The 24,838-nt window shown below is 47.5% G+C and overlaps 1 protein-coding gene across 2 annotated transcripts; it reads right to left on the bottom strand.

The window, feature by feature from the left end:
- Positions 1-731: 731 nt before the first annotated feature.
- LOC119464435 (adult-specific rigid cuticular protein 15.7) lies at positions 732-24,512 on the bottom strand. Of its 2 annotated transcripts, XM_037725411.2 has the most exons (3): positions 24,331-24,512; positions 3,444-3,530; positions 732-2,227 (listed from the first exon to the last, which is right to left on the bottom strand). In XM_037725411.2, the coding sequence occupies exons 1-3, from the start codon at positions 24,343-24,345 to the stop codon at positions 1,703-1,705; spliced, it is 627 nt and encodes a 208-aa protein (XP_037581339.1). In that variant the 5' UTR covers positions 24,346-24,512; the 3' UTR covers positions 732-1,702. The 2 variants fall into 2 exon arrangements, with proteins under 2 accessions (XP_037581339.1, XP_049524675.1); XM_049668718.1 differs by lacking the exon at positions 24,331-24,512 and having other exon boundaries at positions 3,444-3,542.
- Positions 24,513-24,838: the final 326 nt, after the last annotated feature.

Here is a 24,838-nt window from a genome sequence, read left to right as displayed (position 1 = left end):
AAGTTGATGAGAGGAGATGTCACAGTTACACCGCGATATACCAATGACCTCTTATCACGGTAACCCTTACGAAAGTTGCATATTCTCACATTTTGTCTGCACATAAAGTAAAAGTTACACGCAACCCTTAATTCCTTCTTTGAATGTAACTTTTCCACTCAGTAAAAATAACCAAAGCATCAAAATCACCGCACTGCAAGTTCTGTTTAGAAGTTACATTATAATGCGAAATTATACACCTTTACAAGGACTTCCATGATAAGAGTACATACATGATGCTAAGTTCTCAATAGAAATATAATCTTAAAGATGCTCCTTAGAACTTGTACAGCAATAAACACGATGCTAAGTGGAATACGTCATCACCGTTATGAAAAAGAAGGTGAACATTCTTACACAGCAAGGCACAACTCTTTCAGAAACACAATGACAGCTTCAGTACACAAAACATAAAGCACGAATGCGTTTCCTCCTCCTATGGAACCAATATGGGCAGTGATCTTTAGAATGATTGAACTGGCACCATACGTAAAACAAGGAATATGCGTGATTAAAGGAGGCAGTTTTTGGAAGTAGCTTCGGTAAGTTAAGCAAATGAAGCCAGAGCAAGGCGTAAGAACGAGAGGGCGGCTCTCAACCGCTCAAACACGACGCTGCTCAGCGTTTCCCCACGTCATGTTCGCTGCATAGTATAAATGTAATTTTCTGCTAAGCAGGCATCATGCATATATATATATATATATATTTGTTTCTGCTGATGAAATGCAGGAACACGTATATAGCTGTACCGGGGAATTACTACGAGAAGTTTAAGCAGCCATTCAAGCGCGATAAGGCGCCTTTGTTTTTCTTTATTTCCATGGCGCACAGACCCGCAATGGAGCACCATCGCTAGGCGCTATGTGAGTACATATGCAGGCGGTGCTTGAGCGCTACTGCACACTGCCATGCAATCAACTGCAAAGGGCAGTCACGTCAAAGCTACCTATATTTACCGACACCTGAAAGTAAGCTTGCGTTAACAATAAACGATGTCATGGAAAGCTTTTGCAAGTCCCAGACGCTAACGATCTGGTCAGGGCTCCGTTGCATGTTTCGGGGGCATCTTATTGAACCTGAGGTCAGATATGGCGAAACCGGACACGTATTCAGTGAGGACTTCGTACGCTACAGCAAATAAGTTCGTAAATCAGTGAGCCAACCAATCTTGATAGAAGCAAGCATAACTTTGGTGAAGGCACATGACCAATGAAACGTAGTTCTGACGGACGAAATGCTTTGTGAATTGTGCTCCTGATGCCCATGTTCACAAGCCCTCCGCCAGACACAATTTCTCGCAGCTCACGGCGAAACGCTTTGTTCACGCATCGCGTGTATTGCACATCGCGAGTGGATTTTCATAAATTAAATACACCGCGTCACGCTCGCAGAATTTTAATCCTGCCCCTCTTAAATTATCTAACGTTCGTGTGAAGTACGCTTTTATTTTTCTCCTTTCTTCAAGTCAAATTTAAGGCAATAAAGAAGGAAAGAACTCTAATAACACATGGAAGGCCATCTAGGTGGGGCTCACGTGGTGCGCACGCACGTAAATTAAAAAACGAACGCTTTATGGGGCGTACTAATAAAAATATTTTATGTGCTTGTTCCACTGCTCCCATTTTCTCTAAGTGTACCTCAGGCAGCCCGTGGATATGGAGTGTCAGCGCTTTTTGTAATAATTGTAGAAGTTTCGTGCCGCCCCGATTCGTCGTCCGAACTGCCCGTGGAAGGAAGGTGCGTATCCCCCGTATTGGCCGGCCAGCGGCGGCGCGGCCAGCACCACGGGCGCGGCGGCCACTGGAGGCGCCTGCAGCACGGGAACGTTGATCACCTTGCGCGCGCGTTGCACATACGGCGCGTGCACGTGGGCCACGGGCACGGCAGCCGTCGCGGCAGCGGCGACCACGGGCTTCGCCAGCGCCAGGCCCCGTATTACGTTCACGTAAGGCGAGTTGAAGACGGCGCTGGCCGGAGCGCTGGCCGCCGTACCGGGCTCGTTGGTGTTGACGATGACGCGGAATCCGTACGCGTCGGCCACGTACTCGACGCGCCGGTGACGGCCGTCGATGTCGGTGATGGTGTAGCCTCCACGCTTGTTGCCGTACGCATCGCCGACCTCCCAGCGGCCGTTGGTGGCGCCCAGTGGGTCGACGATGTCGTAGCTGAACTGGTAGTTGCCATAATCCTGCGCGAAGCGAATGCCATCAGGGCCCACATAAAGCAGCACTCTGAAATGGCCAACGCCCTCGTAAGCCCTATCACTCGCCAGAGCGACGAGCCTATATTAGTCCGCTGAGCTTTCGCTCTTATTTGCAGCACTGGCAAATCAGAGCAACGTAAAATGATGGTATGAACGCACACTTCGTGGGGACGTCTCGTTCAAGGTAATCTGTGGCCGTGACTGCAAGCAAGAATATGCTAATAATAATACGATACGACTGTCTGTGCCGACCCCAATTGTAATTGATTGATTGGTTGATTGATTGAGTGATTGATTGATTGATATAGCGACTCAAGTGTTGACTGTTCATCTTGCTTCCAGAGATTTCTGCTGCTGTTTTCCTTCAAAGTGCCCCACGAAGCTCCAACGTACGATTTTAAAAGGATGTCGACGCAGTAGCAGTAATCATAACGCTCCCAATTAAGCCCTCCAGGGCACAGAAGGTCGGAAGCATAAGAGATGAGAGGGCGGCTAACAAAAGACCGCGCATTTCAGACTTCTCGCTCAGATCATCCGGCACCAGTCAACACTGCCAGACTGAGCTCTGGCAAACTGTAATGCCAGTTTTGAAAGATTGACGAGCTTTGGTTGTCGTTTCTGCACATATAAAAATACATTGCGTGCATACTGTGAACGTGTTGTTCCTTTCCATGTGCTCCGTAATTGCGGTCATAATTAAGTACTATGTTTTACCAACTTCACTTAGTACTACCTGGCATCTTTACACAAGACAGAGCGCGGGCCACAATTTCGCATTCAGTCAGCAGCATTATACGTATATCAGCTAAACAATCTAGCCATATATGCGTAACCCTTAAAGGCGAAAGTAAATAAGCTACAGCTGCACCTATTTGTAAACAAACCCTTTCGCGCCAAAAAAGACAGCATGTACACTGCAGCAACTCCTTGTTAGCCAAGAGAGAGAGAGAGAGAGAGAAGACTCCTTCCAAGCACGAAATTCTGCGGTCTTTGTATACAAGCAGCACAGACAGACGTCAGAACTGCGTGCACCGGGCGCACGACAGCGTGCCTCCTTTCGCACTAAAAAGAAAGAAAGAAAGAAAGAAAGAAAGAAAGAAAGAAAGAAAGAAAGAAAGAAAGAAAGAAAGAAAGAAAGAAAGAAAGAGAAATGATAAAGTCAGGTCACGCATGTGTCGAGGAAACAGTCGGGTATACTCACGTCCTGAGCTCTGTGCTGTGTGCTTTCACCTCCCAGCAGCGGAACGCCGGCGTTCACCACGGCGAGCGTCCCGAGCATCACGAACAGCTGTAATTGCATCGATTTCAAGGTTTCACTCGGGTCTTGAAGGCAGACGTTGCACAAGCAGTTTGTTGACTAGCGTGACATAAGGTCACGCTAGTGCTGAGCGTGACCTTATGGCTCTCACTCGTCGATACTTATCGTGCTGAAATAAACTACACCACTGTATGCACTCATGATGCGGAAGCATTGAATACTGCATCTTCGGTCAATGCCATCGACATCGTTTGTTTGCGGCGTACAGTATGCCGTCCGCCTCGAAAATACACTGACAACAGCGTCGCCAAACGAGTTGCTTGCCCAAAGCTATCGTTCGTCCTTTCCCGCACATAGGCATAAAATGACGAACGATATGTCTTTGAACAGGTCTAATGTGGCATCACTATATGCATGTGACATAATGTTAGCTCCTCCATATCGGGTATCGAGTGGATTGTATCAAATAGACCCTCTCTACTGTTTTCTGTAAACATGAAAATTGTCTGTGCGTTGGATTCACTTTTACACCGTTTACGAATGAACGTGGCCTGCACACCTGGCCTTTTGCGCCGGATGAGAAAGAAGACAACTTCCAACTGTCCTATACTGTGACACCACCGACGCTTCTGCGGAGCGCTTTCTCGAGGACTGTCCGCAATATGATCAACAGCAAGACAATTTGCGGGATAAGTTGAATCACTTGGTCAGGTGTGATTTCTCTAACCAAAACACTTACTCCATGGTCATGCCTCGCAAAACAGAGATTCGGCGTGCGCATTCGTATGTGTGCTTATAATAGTGCTCTTTATTGTGCACAATTGACATGAACGCGAATGCATATGGGTTGCTTCTTCCAGACTTTTCATCATGTTTTCATTTTTTTATGTAGACGTAGCATGTCTGTGTGTTGGTGATAAGTGTGTACGAACGTGTTATATGGAAAAGGGGTACCCTCGATTTCTTAACTGTGTCTTGGAATAACCGGATCCATGCAGTGTAGCCTAGCTTCCCATTTATCTACAGCGAATAAACAGCAGCAAAAAAAAAAAAAAAACTTTCATCAGATTTTTGCGAACTTTAGGATGGTGGCACCGAATATAGAAACCCAGTTTACCAAAAGCTGTAATGTGCATGCAGATCGGCGGTGACTGCATGTTCATCATTGTGACAGACCCTACTGAAAAAGCCCCGTATCCCCATAACTCCTTTATCCAATAACATAATAAGATATATTGAAAAAAAACGGGTTTTAATATGAGATCCTACATGTTTCATATCGGATTATTGGATATGGGAGTTATAGGGCATATGTTTTTTTTTTCAACAGCCAGTGGATGAACGTTAAGCAGTGACGAAAACAAACTTTTAATTCAATATTACACGGAGGCGAGATAGAGTAGGTGCACCTTTACCACATACCTTTTTAAGCAAACAAATTAGCAAAGAGCGCTAGCGGCAAGCGCTCACAAAATTAAAAAAAAAAAACTATATGGAAGAAGAGGTGGCCGGTGGTCTACGAAGCATGGCAAGTTATGAATCGGTACCCATAGGCAAAGAAGAATAAGGATTCCAAGCTTTAAAAAAGTTTGAAGAAACAAGTCATGAGCTTGCGAGCCAACAGCTCCCGAGAGAAAGCAGACAAATCACAAGTCCTTCGGCGAAGAACCTGCGTTGTTGGCGTACGGACGTGTTTGAGTCTGGCACTAGATGCATCCGCGCATGCATGGGTCCAATATTTCCTCTGCGCAAAATTAATGGTCCATACTAATGTTCTTCGCCATCATTTTGGCTAAAAAGCAGACGAAATTTCGTGCTGCAACGCCAGAAATAGAGGAGGCAACTGGAGCTTTTTGTTTTACTTTTACATAAAGACGTTGCAAATCAAACAAATCGCATGCATGGGCAAATGAAAGGGTGCTAACGGACTGGATCTCCCTCTCGAGAAAGATAGAGGAAGAGGATAACCAGGTAGCTTCTGGTTTGCTACCCTACACTGAGGGAGGAATAGGTGATAGAAAAGGAAAGCTAAGGTAAAAGAAAAACTTTTTCTGGCTTATTTGTTGTTCATAGTGGACACGCATCGCAAGATTTGCACCGGCCTGAGTACTTAAATCGAGACGATCAAGATAAAAAGCTAGTAAATGCAACCTATCACAGTAAATCAAATCGTGTATAACGTCCCAAAACGACACCTGGGCTGTATGCGGGATGCCCTGGTAGAGGGCATAATAATAATACTGGTCACCTGGGGTTCTTTTAACGTGCACCGAAGCCTCAGTGCACCAGCGCTTTTGCTCCCCGCTCCAAACAAAATCTTTAGCGTTCCTATGTTATCGATAACGTCGCTACGATAAGCAGATATGAAAAGACATTCGCGTCGCTGAGTCAATTTTGCCTTACTTTATTTAAGAGAAACATGATTATTGACAAAGTAACTTTTTTTTTGTAATGTCGACTCTAATCGTGTGCGCCAAAATTGTTTCTCACTTTTTCTTAAAACAACGTCCACCAACAATGCAGAACGCCTTACCTCCGCTTGCGATAGATCTCCCGCTCTTGATGTGAGCGTTGAGCAATATAACGAAGCAATTACTGGCACTTCATCATCGCTAGGAATTTGGAACGTGTCCTAAGGAAATTCCATAACGCCTTGCCTCAATTTAGGGCAGGAATGAAAGCTCCTGAGACTACAGGGAATGAAACTGCTGAAGATTTCACCTTCGCGCACGAGCAATTCACGCAGTACCAGTAAGTGACGTCATTACCTCCTTGTTCTTTAAAACAGACTGTAGCAGCTTTAACCACAGTCTGTCCTTTTTTTATGTTCGCGCAAACTTTAAAGAGCAGGTAAATATAATACCGAAAGAAAACCTCCAGGCCGCGTTACGTAAACTGATAAATGAAATGGCAAAGCAAGGACCGAGTTCACAAAGCTTTATAGAACTGTTTATCAATGGCCGATGCCTTCGCCGTTACGGGTGCCAGATCCCCTTCCCCCAAAAAGTACGAACGGTCTCGTGAATGTAAGTTCAACATTGTGACACAATCGGCACGCTATTTATTGGCCACCAGCTGCTCCATCCATCACTGCGGCAACCTGTTGGCACGCTTGTTCCGTGGGCATGCGACGCTGCCGAGACAAAATGGCAATCGAAAGCTGGCGGAATGCAGAAAGCCACCATAAGAAGCGCTCGGGTCACGTGTAGCAATCGTTTCCGGTGCCGTTACCAGCCCTGGCGGCAGCCTCGATGGCAGCTAGGAAGAGGACGGCAAAGAGCTCGCGTTAATATGGCTGCAAAGCGGTGCCCATGCGCGCATTTCTAGCACTGCTCACATTGACAGCCTCTTAAACGGTCGCAGAGCGCGGCGCGACGCTTGACCCTGCTGCGAACGACCAACAATGAGGTCCTTTGTTGCGCGGTCGCGTTCTTCGTGTGACGTGTGACTCGGACAGGCGCGGCGGACTCGCGCCGAATTTGCATGGGCCGAACACCAGGCTGGACCATATGCGCGCAACGAGAGCACGCGGGAGGAATGCCACCATTGTCGGCCAGCGCTTATCTTTTTCTTCGGAGCAGCAGTACTGTGCCGGCGTCCCTAACGGATTCCCAGAAACAATGGCCCGCGCAGCCCTAATAAGTCGCCCACTTCGGGGAAACGGCGGCGCCGCTCTGCGCAACTGTGCCACTGGGCGTGGGCCGCAGGAGCCGCCGCTGGCGGAAGCCTCCCCCTCCGTCGCGAACGCGCACCGGAGACGAGCTCATTCGCTTCCCTCTTCCAGGGTCCGGCTCCGGCCAAGTCGCGGACGCCGCCGCCGCCGCCTGGCGTAATGCCGGGCCCAGCTGACCGACCGTGGCACGCCGCCGCGGCGCAGCAGTTCCGTGCTGAGGGATCGGCGGGGAAAGAAATAAGAATGCGCTCGTCGACGCGAGAAGCTTTTTGCTTCGCTGCTTTTCCATGTCGCGTGGTATACGCGGTTGTGACATCGCGCGATTCGAAATGTGGAAGCCAAGCACGTGCCCACGAAGGCCACTGTGGATCAGAGAGGCAGATTTTTGATGGGTTTTATGCGTTTTGAGACTGTCGGTACTTCACACTTGCTTTACACATGACTCGGAAGAAACGATAACGGAGAAGGTATTGCAGATTGGTTGGATGGCGCGTACAGATCCGTCGAATATCAGCCCCTTCTAGCGATGGCGCGTCATTCTCACAAACGGTTTTTCTTTTTTTTTCTTTTTTTTAGGAGGTCTAGACTGACTTTCGCAAAGCGACTAGTTGAATCGTATCAAGACTTGTTGCTGGGCTAGTTGGTTCATCTTATTCCGTAGTGTTTAGACGCAACCAAGGACGGTCTTTCCTGTCCTCTTGACGCTCGTTCCTGTCCTGACTTTTTTCCGTCCTTGGTTGCGTCTAAACACTACGGAATAAGTCTAGTTGAACATGGCGTTTTGTCTGAAACACCTAATTCTATGGCAAGTACTTGGCTTCCGCCGAACAACACAACATGGAAAAAACAGCCCAAAAATAACGGCAACAAGACAGAGAAAATAACAACACAAGGAACGAGTGCGACACCAACAAGTGCCCCCTAGAAAGGATTGGTTAAAACCGCAGCTTGGGCTTGTTGGTTTTCCATCCTGGTGTTAACAGCGCAAAACCTTAGACGGGAACACGAGACGAGAAGACGACACCAGCGCTCGTGGTGTCGTCTTCTCGTCTCGTGTTCCCGTCTAAGGTTTTGCGCTGTTAATACCAAAAAAGGTTTGGTGTAGTTGTTACGCGCAGAGACCTCAAAACTCTTCCAATTCTCTCAAGGCTTTTATTAAAAACAGTTTAACGTTGCAGCACTTTAGGCGAACTATCCCGGCAGCCGATAACGGAGGAAGAGATTGCGAAGTCAACGACGCCTATAGCCCCCAGAGGCGTGAAGAAATTAGCGCCATTACCCTTGTCAGCGCGCACCTCGGAGCAGCGCTCTTCGATGGCTCTAGGCACTTGCCATGCAGCGGAGGAAGCTTCAACGGCTTTCCTCGCTTCAGTGCCCCGTAGCCGCATGTTCAACGTGCCGAACTCGCCTGAGCGCCGAACAGTACAGATACCTATCGCCACTTCGCTGTTCTTTCTCAGCACATGACGGCTCTACGTGCATGCCAGGAGCCTTCGTTTTTCTTTCAAACATCACTAAGCGTTTTTTTCCTTTACGGGCCGTTCCCTTCCTGCTTCTTCGTATAGCGCCTGGAATCACTCGCCAGGAAGGGGAGGCGGCGTGGTGTCGTTAGCATCGGCGATTAAGCTCTTGCACTTGTGTATGCGCGCACGCTTGATTGGGGATACACGTCGCGTGCACTGCCCCGAGCGGCGTGCGGACGTCCTTGTGGAGGAGAGCGCGTACGCGCGTAACGAAGGCTCGCGTACGGGCGTACACAAGCACGGCCGTAACCGTGAACGCGGCGTCAATAAGCAAACCCCCTCCACCTTCGCCCATTCCTCCTTTTACTTGAGTGTGCTGGTCTCGGCTTTCCTACAGTCTAATAATAATGCTTATCTTGATGTTTCGGTTTACGGCGCTCCTCCATCGCCCACCCCTCATGTGCACCAGATCAAACAGACGCCAATTCCGCTGCCGCAACCGAGCGCGCCCCTCGTGCAGTTCTCGATGCCCTGGCGCTGCCAATATATCGGCGCGGACCGCCCGTGCATTCCGGGGCACGCGACGTCAAAAATAGCGGCCTGCAACACTGAGAGGAGTTCAACACGCATAATTATAGGCAGTTCGGAATGTCGCAACGCACATGGCGATGACATATGTTGGGATCCGTGTGTACTCAAGAACTGATTGGTGCGCCCGGGTCGTTAGCCCCAAACGACAATATCAGAGAGTGACTTGCCCACTTCGTGTCCCGCGCCGAGTATAAACACGCGCTGTAACTTTATGTGGGACATGCTTGCTTACTGCACGCAATCTGCTCCTTCACTAGAGCATCAGAGGAACCGGCGAGACAGCCGCGATGTAAGACAATAAACCAAGCCTGAAGCCTTGCTTAATGAGCGAAGGAGGAAATGGACGCAGAGGAAAATTGTGAGCTGTTCTTTATAGTCAAATTGTGACTGTTGATATAATTTTAACATAGCGCGAAAATAACTTATCCCACAGCGCATGTTTATGAAGAGCAATTGATTTGCGGAAGGGCTGCTGAAAGAGAATAAAAAATCGTCGACGACCACTCGGGTTAAATTTTTTTATTTACTTTTTGGTTATTGAGATATATCCGATAAAGAGAGAGAGAAGCGATAAAAGAGAGGAACGGAGGTTAGCCATGCTGAAACCGGTTGGCTAGCCTGCGCTAGGGAAAAGGGTACAAAAAGATTAGAAGGCGAGAAGAAAAGTTAATGCAACAAACACGTACACTCACGCACACACACCTGTACTGAGCCAAATTGATCCATAAAAAGAACGTGCACCCATTATATGACATAAGCCCAACATCCTGCAATTAGAACCCTTCTTCGAGCTATGCACATGTAGTTAAAAGTGAACCATGTACGCGAGCGTCACACGCAGCCTCTTTCTTTTTTTTTTTTTTTTTTTCTTTTTCGCGCAGCTTGTTCTGCGTCAAGGACATGTATTTCAATAAAATCGCGGAGGTACTGCTCTTGCAGAAATTGCGGCAGTGCGGCATGGCGACGTTTTCCTGCGAGCCAATGCCTGTGACTGTCTGTCTGATCCGCTCGTAGCTTGAAAGCTCTTAGTATCCTCTCTCGAGTATAGCCCTCGTTACTGGACAAAGCCACAACAGGTGGTGAAGGTCCGCAGCAGATGCTGGAGCAACAACCCAGTGAACAGTGGGCAGTTCACTGGGTCTTCAGGCGTTGGAACGCAAGATCAGATGACGGAAGGCTGTCCCATCCTGTTTTCTCCCAAGATAGACTTCTTCCGCCCAATAATATCACGGGGAAGGGAGTAGACACACGGAGGGATTAAAGCACGTGTGTTCCTACTGAGAAGCGATGTTCGGGGCTAAAAGCATAGGAGCGAGGATCTAAAAGGAGGTACATTCAGGGGCTGTATTGCATCAGCAGAATTCATCAAAGTGAGGATTAAAATAACCGCCAGCGTCCCGTCTCCACAGCAGATATCCATGGTATACGGCTCCTCACCTCATTTAACCAGTCCTGCTAAATCTCTTTCATACTGTATATGTTTGTTCCTTGCGCAGTTCGTTTCCACCTAGCCGTACGTGGGAGTGAGTACACAAGAAGGCGTAAATGCCGGTTGTCGCGAATTCGCGACAAATATAAAAACCCGGCACTCTGCCGTTGAACTCGCATTCTAGTATGTTTATTGATGGAAGTCATAATGTTGAAGTGAACAAGAACAAAAAGCCCGATTGTTTCGTGTTTTTTTTTTTTTTTCTGCTGACAGTTTCGTCTGCACTATCGGTCGGCAACGACGAAAAATCGTGAAGTTGCACGTGGTTGACTCCACGCTCGTATTCCCGATGCACGCTCGCTTCTCGTTCAATTTACTGCCCCGAGGTGACACTCTAACATGTCACGAATTCGCGACACTGGGCGTTAAGGGGTTTGGAAAGAATCAAGGGTGGCATGTAATTATAGCGTCTAGTCATATGCACAATTGACTTGCTCCCCAAGTGCGTCTTTCACAGAAATGTTAAAAAAAAAACGACATTTGTGATCATTTTCGTGAAGTATAACTTTCCTGTACGGCTTTGCTTCTGACATGCCCAATTGGATCCTTTCTCCAGCGTTGACAAAAGAAAAAGTTTTTTAAGGAAGCGGGTCGTTTCGACATTTCATCGAGAGATTGTTTATCATCAAATGACTGGCCCCTGAAGAACTGGGATGGAAGCGGTTGTTAAATGAACGTAATTTGTTTAACTTCTTATAGATGCATAATTTTTTCGCTCAATCTTTCCCCACACATAGAAATGTAACGCCACCTCACCTTTTAATAAAACATTGTCTCATAATTGCGCTGGTTAACCTGCTATAAGGATTTGTTTCGCATTCTAGTCACGCAAGCTTGTTTCACGAAGTGGCAGCCTGCGCAAATTACTCAAAGTGAACAAAGCATAATTTTTGCTTTCAATGTTTCTCAAATAGATAATCTTGAAGTAAACGCATGCACGCTAGAAAGCGTCACCGGATGGACCGAAAGCATTCTCCCAGCGCCACTCGATCATTCTGTTTGGAGCCGCGCCCTTAGCTCTTTCAAGTTAAACCGCTCACCGTTTCGACACCTAAACTTCATGAGGCAATTGTTTGCGTGCTCTGCATGCAAAAGAATGCCAAGAGGTTCCCCTGCAGGTTCTCTGGAAACACTCGGTGGTCCTAAACAGTTGCAGCTACATAGAAGTCTGAAGGCGAACAGCGCATTACTTCAAAGTACTTATACGAATATGTGCATTCAGCAGAAACGCCAGCGCCAAACGTGACTCTACCCAAGGCTTTTCGAGCAATAGAACGAGCTAACTGAATTTCCATATTTATAACGAAGGGCCGAGAGGGTTCGGTCCGAAATGGAAGGGCCAGGGCATGGAAAGACACAACCGTGAGCAACGTGGGCAGAAACACGGAGTCTGTTTCCAAGCAACGATTACTCGCAGCGCGTGGATTCAAACCTGATATGTGAATACACACCAAGTAGCTGTCCAGTCGGAAAGTTAATTTCGTGCAGCACTTTAATGTTCGGCATTGGGATTTAAGTTAAGCTGCTATGACCGTTATGGCCACCTGTATATTTTGGCGTTGGTGCCACGGTGCAGGAACTGCAAAAAGAGTGACGTAAAAAAAGACCTAGAACCTAGAAAGAAAATGTATGCTAAAAAAAGTTGAGAAGGTGATAAACACTTCTGGACACCACGTTCGGCCGTTCACTAGGACGCCGCAAACCATCATACGTCGTCACCAAAGTGACACGGACCTTGCAGCATCTCTAAAGACCTTCTTCCCAATATATTAAACTAAAGGCATTCTTTTCTTTTAGATATAAAAAAAAATTGTCGCAGTTTCACCCGAAAGGCAAAGCATCAATTGCGATAGCAAATTAGTAGAGAGCTATACGGAGTAAGGATAGTAGTTTTATCAGCTGTATAAACTTGGACATGCAGCAGCAACAGCAGCGCGCAGAACTGTTGTCGACACCGTCGGCATTTTGCCCGCGTTCGCACTGAACGCGCGCGGCGTTTTTATATAAGTACGCATTTGGTGCCGCAGCTAAACGCCGCCTCCCCTCTCTCTCTCCCTCCCGTCCCCCCACAGCCTTTTGCGCAACGGAAAAAGTAGCGTTTTCTCTCTATATATGAAAAGGAGGAAAGAGACGCTTAATTCTGCAGCCCTTCAGGGAGCACGGCGCCGGACGCGCGTTTGCTCTTCGACGTGCGTTCGCTCCCTGTGAAAGCGCGCGTCCCTCGCGCCCTTTCACTCGCACATACAGCGTCCGGAGCGCGGCGACGATTTCATCGCCGTTGACGTCATACGGAACCTCACGGCGACGGCGACGGCAGAAATCTGCTTTGGAGTGTCCATATCATTGCTATCGCAATAAAAGATTTTTTTGGCAGTGAGCGCTCGTCCTCGTCTTCTCCGTGTCCCTCTGCCCTGTTTAGAGCAGTGCCACTTCACATTATGGAGAACGAACTAGCCAAAACCACTACATCTCGATGATGCAGTTGCCAATACGCCTGTGAAACGGGAAACTCGACTGTGTGGCTTTTTCTGTCATTGAAAAAATTAGCCCTTGTGGCCCCGTGCACTGAAGTAACTAAACCTTTATTCTGATGCGCTCCTCGATAAATATTGATATGTTATCGACAGAAGTAGGACAGGTAGTCGCTGATTAGGGAGCGTAATGCAGGGTTGGGGTGAGCAGACCACCACGTGATCGCGCGCGACAGGTCGCTAGTTGGCCGGTGTTATACAAAGGGCTCTAGGTTAGCCAGAATGTCCTCTCGCCATCCTCCGACATCCGTGTGTTTGCAGAATGATGTCGTTGTAGTTTCGGAGGGTTTTCATAAGTCGAGCATTACGGTTTGTGACGCATAATTATTTACAGAGTGTGAAATCCTGCATAAAGTAGTATATGACAGAAATTATCATCAGGAGCAACCAGTGTGGTCAGAATGTGAAGCTTGCGTAACCACAGAAAGGGCTTTAGTCGTAACAAAAAAGGTGTCGCAGTTTCACCTGAAAGGCGAAGCATCAATTGCGATAGCAAATTTGTAGATAGCTATACGGAGTAATGATATTAGCTTTATCAGCTGTATAAATTTGGACATGCAGCAGCACCGGCAACACGCAGAACGGTTGTCAACGCCGTCGGCGTTTTGTCCGCGTTCGCTCAAAATGCGTGCGGCGTTGGTGACTGTTGCCGGAGCCTCTGATATAAATAGGCACTTGGTGCCGCAGCTAAACGTCGCCTCCCTTCCCTCCCCCCCCTCCCCCACGGCCTCTCACGCGTCGGAAGAAGGTGCGTTTGCTCTACATATATGGTGATTGTAAAGGAGGAAAGAGACGCCTACTTCTGCAGCCCTTAAGGGAGCACGGCGCAGAACGTGCGTTTGTTCTCCGCCGTGCGTTCACTCTCCGTGAAAGCGCGCGCCCCTCGCGCCCTTTCACTCGCACATACAGCGTTCGGCGCGCGGCGACGATTTCATCTCCATTGACGTCATACGGAACCTCACGGCGACGGCGACGGCGACGGCAGAAATCTGCTTTTGAGTGTCCATATAATTGCTATCGCAATAAAAACTATTTGTGCAGGAAATGCGCAACACTACAAACTGCACAAACCTGTTTATATAGGAATGTGTCATTTTTGAACAGCAACGATCGCAGAGTGCTGACGAAAATAATGGCGGAGAATCGGCCTCATATACCTTCTGGGATTGGGTAAAAGTCCCACAAAAATTCATGGTGACATGGCCGCTCCCTCACTGTTGGATCCAGGATGTGATACCTTGTGGGTGCCATCTGGGATTTCGATCTACACTCCTTCACTCCTGTATCACTGTCGCATCACGTAGATACCATAGTGCCGACCATAGTGCCGCTGCTTCAGAAATTAGCTTTGAGCATGCAAGTATTAACATCAGTAGTGAGCGATGCATCTGTATACCTATAATAAAGAAGTGCGGTCACTGCATGAGCCACAGTGGCGGGTGGATTTGAGAAATTGTATTGTCCCATCTTGAGCGTTGACCAAGACAGTAGACTAAGTCATGGCTCACAAAAGTACAACAACAAGAAAAGTTGACCCAGCGGACTAAATGACTACGCAGAACTCTTACAAGCACAATTCTTCGTCAAAAAATCTTAACAAACGAGAAAGTTTACGTAAAAGTTGCGATTTCACATTCTAAATCAAACTTCTTTGAAAATTTTCCCTCTATACAATGCGAGAAACTTCTAAAGAACTTAGGAAAATTGGTAATACGAAGGACAATATCTATTACGGCCATTGTTAAGGATAACGTAACCATCATTAATCTGTTTTAACGAATGCTTTAAAATCGGTATTTTCAATGCCATTAACCACACCATTCGGAAAATCTGCGCCGAGTGAAGTGCCTAGAATGCCTAAACTTGTGCTTGGCTAGAATAGGATAAAAACTTTGCTAAGCTGATTGAATGATTCAAAAGCTATCCGCCCTGATGATTTTACCGAATGCCTATCTGGAGCTACAGAGCTCTTGCTGCACGTCAAGAGAATGTCGTAGATTACTCCCGTCGAATATTTTACGTATGGATTTGCATGTATTCTTTCTTGACGCCAATCATGGGCTGCTCGTCACCCTCTGAAAAGTGAGCACACAACTTGGCCAGTTTGTTGGGCCTTCATGTCGGAAGCCGGCGTGGTGTGTCGATGCTGTTCTCTGACTCCGGAACAACCTGGCGAAATTGTGTGCTCGCATTTCAAAGGGCAACAGACGCAAACTACGATAGTTCCTCGACCTGCAGAAAGAGCTATAATATATCCAATATAGTATAGGACAAACGGATCGCTACGTGAATGCATGATCACTCTAGTGAACATTCCCTCGATGTTAACAACAAGAATGGTGCGCATTTAAAGTGCGTACGCATGTCTCTGCATGTGGATGCAAACCGCGCTTCGGCCGCGCTCGTAGAACTACTATACGCGTAAACGATGATTATGTTGCTGATATGCTGCGCTTGGACGGAAATTTGCATTTATGTGTTGTTCTCACGATTTCAAACTAATAGTCAGCGCCTGCCCCGTTTAAGTGTCTTTTCGTTCACAGTAATCTATTTCGCGCTAAGATCTAGTAACTTACAGTTGACATCCTGTGTCGCACGTGCCCTCGGTATGGTGGATCATGGCACAGAAGAAACACACTCAGTGTAAAAAGTTTGTACTTTGACATAAAAACGAGCGAGAGACAGATAGAGTTGGAGGGGGCCTCGCACCATCGGTAGGCATACCAGGTGGCTTGTATCGGCTCTCGGGAAATGTGCGTTCAGATAGCCAACCAAGGCGCAGTACACACATTCGTGACAAGCACAGTATGTATAGGCCGGCATGACGGCCGCTAGTTCCTGCTTCTGAGTGCGTGCGCCGCGCTTCGCCCCGTGAGAACAAAAGGGCCCCGTCAGTTATCAGGGCTAAAGCGCGCCAGCCCCGTATGGAAATTGAGCCGCTTTGTGCGCGGCGCCACCAGAGCTGCAACAACCGTTCGGCTGTCCCCGATGAAGGCGCGGTCGGTTTTATAGGAGCGCGCATTTCCGGACGCATTTGTACTATATTCCCCTTGTTGTCGCAGCTCGTTCAAGGAGAAGGCGATGCCATTTGCCGCTATTTTTCGAAAGGACTTTTCTCTCCTACGTTCGACACTTTTGAGGGCCCTTTAAATTTACGAGGCCCTACAAGCAGCGCGGGCATCTTGACATTACACACACGTCGTTTTTACCTGTATGCGTATGCCTCGGCGGCCCAATGTTACAACGGTGGGAAAAATGACTACACCACGGCACTGAATCACGGTGCGCGCGCGTGCGCATATTATATACGGGCGAGAACACTGCGGTACAGCCTGACGTGTCGCGACTGCAGACGCGGAGATGACGAGAACGCGGAGCGCTGAAACCAGCCGCGCGGGTGCGGCCCTTGCGTGCGTCTCGAGTCTTGCATTCTGTCCATTCCAGCTCCGACCTCCAGCCCGCCCCCTCTCCCTTAATCGCCACCTTCAGAATGCAGCCCGCACCGCTTCGCTTTCGAAACAGTGTGCTATTTGCTCAAAAGCTGCAAAGTGGAAGACGAAAGAAAGAAATGGGAAAAACGCACTCTAGCCTTTTCAGCATATACGTTAGTCTCGTCAAATACAACACACGTCTTTCACACTGAATGCCGCCTACGAGGAAAAGTAAGTGCCGGGCCATGAGAGCGCGCTTGTATAATCGACCTGCCTACACGTCGCTCAAGGTGTCAGAGTTTCATGCATAATAAGAACGAGAGTATGGACGCAACGTTGGAACTGAGAGTATATAGCAGTCGTCGAAGGTGGCCATAACAATCGTGCTGCGGACGGTGCGAGATTGGGCCTTCGATCTAAGCATTGCGCCAGAAACTGAGCGGATCAAGGTCACCGATTGCGGGCGTAGACATTTCTGACAACGCTTTCACCGTTTGTACAGGCACCCCGATTTTTCTTCTTCTCCGCCTGCATCATGGGGCCTTGCTTCTCGTTCTGTTCCTTTGTGTCGCATTCACCGTGCCAATGGTTCGGTATTTTACCGCGACAGCAGTTAAGAGCCCGACACTGGGTTCGTTGTGTCCATAGAGTTTCTCAGAATTACGTAGAGGGAAAGATGGCACTGCTGTGCCGTTGTATGCATCGGCAATGCTGGGAAGTAGCGGCTTCGGATTTTCATCGTCCTCGGAGAACCAGGACACCTTTAAGCCGCGTCTTGCGAACAGCGTAATGTTTGCCACAATGGTGCAGTCTCACCTAAAACAGCGTGCAAAATACTGCTTTTTTCCCTTTATCATTATGTAAGAACACTTTTCATTAAAACGTAAGTTAGCGAAACGTACAGTTATATCAAACATGTACAGTATACTGGAGGGTCTCTGAGTGGCGGAAGAAAAACGAGGATGTCTGCGATCACTGCTTCGGTTTGAATCGTTTACGTTTTGAGTCAACGTTAATGATATATACATTACGGGAAAACGAAAAAAAAAACAACATTTTATTCGATGAAAGCTTTGTTTTCAGAGCCAGGACAATGTTTTAGGCCAAGTCAAGTTCAAGAAAAGCCGAACCAGATTTCGCTCTATATTGTAAGAGACTCTATGGCTATGTCTCGTCCGTCCTTCCTCGTTATACGCAATCGCCGCCATGTGTGACGACCTCCGCACTTCACTCCGTCCTGCGCTTCATCACCACCAGATAGCAAACAAAACTTTGCCCCCAACCCGCTACTGGTAATCCAATTGATGGCCCTGCGACAATGTGCAGCTGGGAGCCAGCCTATATATAGTACGCCTAACCAATGAGCTATCGCATCAACTGTGCGCTTGGTATGAATTGACGCGCCACGCAGACTCTGAGAGTGATGACGTCTGTACATGTATATTTTACAGGGCACAGCAGGCACAGGTACTGCAAATAGACGACGTTGTACGCACCGCGAATAAGTTCTTGAGAAAATGGCGGTGTCCCCTGAGAGGGCTTTCCGAATTAAAGCGCACTGACGGCTTCTATGCGGCCCCGTTACAACACGCGCACGCTGCATATATAGCTCTAGAGCCATACAGCATGCAGTCGTTCGCAGCTGCGCGCCTTTCAGCGCAGCAGATATTCTAGACTTTCCTCTTGGAAAGACGGCTTTTCACTGACCCTGGATGCCAGTCAGTGAGATGTCGTCGTCATGCCGCCATTGTCGTTGTCATGTCAATGTATACAGTTGCTTACGCTTACGGTATTCTGCGCCGTATTGCTGGAGTTTTACGCAAGACTGAATTAAGGCGCTGGCGGCCGCCGGGCGAGTATCTGCTGTCATTTCGGAGCCGGAACTGAAGTCTGCAGATTTTCTGTTTTCTACAGCGCATTAACATATTCAATTTCAAGTATAAATGCAAACTTGGCATGTACAATTAACACATGAATGTATTAAACATGTGGGACAACGAATTAGGTCGATGTGGTAAGGCGTTCAACCACAAGTCAATGTCCGCGCAATATGCACATTTCTCATATACAAGGTATTAAAAAAAAGTACAGAAGAACAAAATATTAGCGTTATCATGCTGCAGTCAGCCAACTTCCCATTACAGAGAGAAAGTGTGAAATCCCAGGAATCAACAGTGCCGTGCAAATCTCTGCTTGGACATAGACTTTCGCCTTTCCTTAATCGTCCACGTTGTACATGAAATTGCGAGGTGTGCACTGAGTCTGAATTTTGAAAGCTTGACGAGGATTTTTAACAAAGTCGTGGAACGCATGTCTCCTAGAACTAATTGCAAACGACCTGCCTTTAAGCTCTTGTTAAAGGGACACTAAAGAGAAACACGAATTCAGCTTAGATCGATAAATTATTCTTTATGAACTTTATTTTTATTCATTTCGCAGTTACCAGTAATAGGCTGATTATTAGACGTGAAAATGAAGGTAAAATTTCAATTTTTTTTTTATTTCGCGCTGTAACCGCAGCGCCTGCATGTCAGTGTGACGTCAGTGGTTTAAATATTTCCTCGTATTCCAGCCGTGGTGGCTCAGTAAAAGCTTTTGACACTTGCTAAGTTCAGTCTTTAGCTCTTATAGAATAGACTGTAGTCCGTCTTTACTGATAGGAAACTACCTAGGACCCAGCCGACGACGTCAAAATCCACGACGTCACAGCGAGCTGGTGCGGGAACTTTAAGGCGGCGTCGATACCCATATTTTCCTCTTTCTGGCTTACCAAGTATGTTCTCTCGCAAGATAGGTTTCTTTCTTCTTTTTCTTCTCTTTCTTTTTTTTTTCTTTTGCGATATAGGAGGGTAACTTACTAATACAGCTCCTCTTCATTTTCTCTTTGTGTCCCTTTCAAGGACCCCTATACCATGTCTGACAAGCGCAGTGCATGCAATGCGCGCTAACGATCGTGTCTGTTAAGTATTTCATCCCTACGCGACGCGGAAAGAGCTTAGATTTCAAACCAAAAGCCATTTGCTCTTCTCCTCGCGGGCGCCGCGCTCCCAGCCGGAGAATCGACGTATATCGCGCAAGTGCGGCTGCGTGTACATTGCCGTGCTGTGACGTCACTCACAGTGACACGTGACTTCTAGAGTTATTCAAGGCAACAGCAGTTATTTGTTTGATCTGCTGCTTCAATAGAGGAATGAAAGTTTAGAGAAATAATAAAACATACAAACCGAATGTCTGCGTGCTCTTGTTTTACTCCGTACCGCAGCAAGAGAGATGTACCTCCGTTTCGCCTGCTTGTTCCCACGTCGTGCAGTCGCGCGCGCGGAGACCGAAACTATGTCATTTTCTACCGTGGTCCAGCGCCGCCATCATGCCCTTTCATCCTCTCACGCCTGCCTCAATCCTCGTGATTGTGGCACTGGTCAGGTGTTCTCGTGCAGAGCGCGCAAAATCGTCCGTTGCGCAAAACGAGACAAACGCAACAGATCGCGCGCGAGACCATCACCGGAAGTGGGCCAGTCAGCAAAAACGCGATATATATATATATATATATATATATATATATATATATATATATATAAAAGAGGCGGGACCCATGACGTATTCGTCACGCGATCCTCCGACTGCGGTATGGGAGAACGCAGGGAAGGAATTTCGCTTTCGGAGGCTAGATAGGGCAAGTGGAGAGAGTGTCTATGTTGGCGGTGACGCTCGCCTCCTGAAATCATGGGTTCGCGCCACTTCAAATATTCTCTCTCTCCCCTCCCCCTCCGAAAAAAAAATTTATGGCTGCGCCACTGATGGCGCTGACACTATGTCAGTGGTAAGGCATGCACACCATTGTTCATTGCTTTCTAGCATCGTTTCATTTCATTGTTTTCCAGCTTTAATTAGGCACGCATGACAGCCCGACAAATGAATGAATACAAGAAGATATGAGGGGGGAGGTCAAATGTTATCTGAAGCCCGAGGAGCCAAGATCAAGAACGGTTGAGAGCAAATGGGAGAGAAAGCGATGAGGAGGCGAGAGTTCTCAGGTATACTGCCTGTATTGCTGCGGTGTGGGTAGACTGGTTGCAGAATAACGCGGTGGCTTACATAGCAATACGAATGTCAAAGAGGAGCGCGAAGTAAGCGGGTTACCTCAAATGAGAAACTAAGTTATTCCTAGAGGAGTTAATGTAAATTGGAATGCAAGATAAACACACTTTAGAGCTTTACATGACGCCTAAAGAAGACATTTAAAACTAATTCTTTTTAACAACTCCTAAAGGAGCGTTTACATTTTGATGCTTGAACTGGGTGTGCTTGAGGACTTAATGCTACGGGCAAACTTTTTACGATGCAGATGATGTTTGCCACTGCTGTATGCAAGGGAAAATTCCTTCCCGCAACGACAGGACGCAGCCAGCACATAGATCAAGAAGCACTTGTCATTTTTTTAGGCTGTCACGAATAAATTAATACACAAAAGTAAACAAAATTTGACGTACCCTGTCAAAGTAAATGGGTACGTATTTACCCATTTACTTTAGTACGCCTTGCATGCCTTATGGGAAAGGGGAAATAACCTGGTGGTGGAGTATATACATGTATAGTAAACGACAGCTCGAACAATGGTGGTGTAAATGTATTGGGAAAAGGCAGAATGAAAAGAACATAAATTTTTTAGGCCGATAACACAACTTAAGATTCGATGACATGCTGCTACGATCCACGAATCTTAAAGACCGAGAAGAGACGCAGCAGAAAGGTTAAGAAAAAAAAAAGAACGAACTAGTTAAGTGGAAACAGCAACTACTGCGTCCCAAAGGGGATGCTCATGAAATGCATCAATTCCTCCTGCCTCATGTCCACGCCAGACACTTGTAGCGCTCACGCGGACGTCATACGCCTCATCGCTTCTCTCAGTAGCTGCCAGTCTACTCGACTTTCATTAGATAAGGTTCAATAACGATACGACAGGTTTTGCGATAGGCTACGGAAGTGTTGCGGCCTAGCTCGCGTCTGTGCACACATTATGGGATCCTACATTCTCAAACCTTCCTTATTATTTTTTTTAAACTCCATTTCCTTAGTCGAGCAAGAAGGTGCATTCGTCAGTCGTGGAAAACCACCTCGTCTTTCCGTGGCCCTTTCGTCTTACAGGATAGACCTGGGAGTAAAATAGGAGTGCCGACTCGCCTAAAGGCGGGCCAACTTATAATGTCCTACCGATCCAAGCTTCGTGAAACAACGCATAAATGGCGTCGAAACTTATTATACTAACCTTAGCAGCAGCCGCTCTGCGCGGTGCTGGCGAGCTCTCGGTGCAGCATTGGGTTTACGGTGCATTTTTCCACCCACAGATAACGAGCTGGCACACTTCGACGACACGTGTTTCACGCATTTGCCGCCGCGCGTTTCGAGATGTCGGCACGATCCGACTGTGCGTTCTCGCGCGCAAGTCGTTTGCTCTTGCTGCTCTCTGTCCGTAAGGCGGCGCGCACATTTAGCGCCATCATAAAGCGGATGAAGGAAGGGGAGAGAGCACGTTTTAAAGGCACAAAGAAGAAGAGAGGAGGTTAGCGGTGAAAGAGAGCAATGTAGAAAGCTGGCCGCCGTATGTCGCAAGGACATTAGTTGGTCGCTACAAATGCATTGTGAGATATGCGAGTCGGTGCTCCTCCACTCCTCCGGCACTCCTGTGTGGTCTAGACGAAACAACTGCGACTTTAAGCCTCCTTACGCTGTTCGTTTCCCTGCACGCGGTGTGCAACCAGGAGGGTACGCACGACGGCGCACGGATCATTCCAGGCTGGCGCGCAAGATTTGCTTGTTAGTAGGAATCGGTTGCGCAATGCAACTTCGCGTCTCGTTTAGCTAAACTGCTAAACACGAGAAGAAATGGCGCAATTCGCAATTTAAGGTAATCACAAGGTCAAGGAGTAGACCAGCCATGCAACTTAGCTATAACGAGTGTTTTCCTCGCACAATGTTCATCAACGTGGGCATCACAGCGTTTCTTTTTCTTTTCTTTCTTTTTTTTTGAGGAAGCAACGGGATTGTTTCATTTTAGCAATGGCATTCTGCTGTCGAAATCACGTACCTGAAAGGCGTCACGTGTAATTCACATTTTATTACAGCGAACGTAGCCTCATTTCTGTGTCGAATGTGTGCAGTGCGGAAGAAGAGAGCAGTTTCTTTCTAACAGAAACCGATCCCTACTATTACAACGAAAGGGTAATAAAGTTTTATGTGGGATGACTGACATTTGCGAATGAACTTGCTGAAAAAAAAAAGAAAAGAAGGAAAAATTTTTTTAAAATTTGCGTATACTCTTTAGACGGTCTCTATCGCTTCCTGTTGGTCAGCAAAGGATAAATAGGCTCATTTCAACTTGGTTCAAGAACGTACTGCGCTTGGTTTCACAATAAACAGCCCGAGTTCGATATTGTCGATGAGAACATGAAATATCTCCTTCAACACTTAGAAGGGTACTAAAAAAAGGGGGAAAGCTATATGAAAGGGAGAGAGTCATAGGAACATCTAGCTGGCTACTCTGTACTAGGGGAAGGGGTTAAAGGAACTGTATGATGAGGACAAAGAAGAAAAACAGAGAGAATGAGCTTGGTACCGCTTCAACGAGGATCTATGTTTACATGTAGGCTAACAAAGCGAATCATCCCACAATCACAACTAGTGCTTAATGCAGCGCAATTTTACTTGCGCATAAAAACTATGGTGTTTCTTCCTTGCTAAGGAACTTCAGAAGCGCAGCGAGTTTTGCACCGCTCTTGTTTGCCGACACAGAATCTTGCGGCATCTAGCTAGCGTAAAGGGTCCCCGCCCTCACAATGCCATTGGAAATTTTTCGTACATTCTCTACAAGAAAAAAAAAAAGGAATCTTCTAATTAGAATCACCTTCTGTAGCTCGATACGGTTAACTAAAATATCTTTGTCTGGATATGCATTTGTGAAATCTCACGAAGAAGCAACGCAGTCTCTCTGTGGTAAAGCAAAGTTAGCGTAAGTTTGCTACAAAAGAGCCTCAGAACAGCATGTCAAGAAAGACTATATTTCGCTAGTTCGACGCGTCCAACAAGATTTGCCTGCGCTGAACCTGCATGTCACCATGCACAGTCCAACACGTCACTTTTTTAAAGCATGCTGAAGATGTTTGCCTGGGCATCCGCCAAGTTCAACACAGGATGCTGCAGGACTCATATTGGCTGTCGTGCAAGTACACACATTTTGCAGCTGTGCTTTGCACATTTACGAACTGCAGAAGGAAGGCTTCACTGTAGGTGCCATCAGCAAGATTGAATAGCGGTAGGCACAGGAGTGCCAGTCCCTGGCGGTGTATAATGCGTATGCAGTGATCACCTTTCTGAACATTCGTATTTCCGCGCATTTCTTTTCTATCCTCAGTTCTGAAACATCTGTTTTACCAAATCAAGCACCACTGCAGATACCGTAATGCCGGGCCGTACGGAAGAGCACAGGTTCGAGCAATAAGCAACATGTAGAGAAACGAAAGTTTATCAGCTATAAGTTGCGGAGTGATCCCCAGTCCCCGTCTGCAGTCAGAGGGACAGGACTCGGGATCGCACCGGACACTTTCACTAGACTCAAGTCTAACTGTATATAGTCCCTAAGAATCTTCAGTACGTACCCTCCAGGCGTTCATGCTGGCTTGCCGGCGGAGAAGCTGCGAGATAATCCGGAACCGGCGCGGTGGATTTATGGGGGCGTGTGACGGTGGGATGCGGTACGACTCCCGGGATCAAGCAGCAGAGACGACTCGGCGCTTGGCGAAGCGCGTGCACACACACAAACACCGTTACTCCCTTTCCGGTCAACTTTTATATATACCCCGGTAGCAAGCGTGGTGCTCGCAATGTGCGGCCGCACTCGGTTCAGGGGCTGGAAGAGGGAAAGCCCCCCTCCGGCGCGAGTGGTGGAAATTACAAAAAAGTCGGCAAAAGAAAGGAAGACAGCTTCGACGTCAGCCGTGACGTCACGCTTTTCTCGCTTTCTCTGTGCCGAACGCGGCGTGGAGTCCAAGCGGCCGTCGTCCGCGCGGAAGAGTCGCGTGAGGCGAGAAGGTTGGATGTAGGTCGTCATCGCGGTAGCCGTGCTCTCCGACGCCGGGCCAGCGGCCGGCGAGAGAGGAAGGGGAA

Source organism: Dermacentor silvarum, chromosome 1 (genome assembly GCF_013339745.2).
Source record: "Dermacentor silvarum isolate Dsil-2018 chromosome 1, BIME_Dsil_1.4, whole genome shotgun sequence".
Taxonomy (NCBI): Eukaryota; Metazoa; Arthropoda; class Arachnida; order Ixodida; family Ixodidae; genus Dermacentor; species Dermacentor silvarum.
This window is presented reverse-complemented; position numbering and strand designations above follow the sequence as displayed.

Coding starts and splice junctions, on each gene's coding strand:
- LOC119464435 (XM_037725411.2), bottom strand. Junction 2,228..3,443: donor CACAGCACAGAGCTCAGGAC/GTGAGTATACCC, acceptor CGCTTCGCGCAG/GATTATGGCAACTACCAGTT.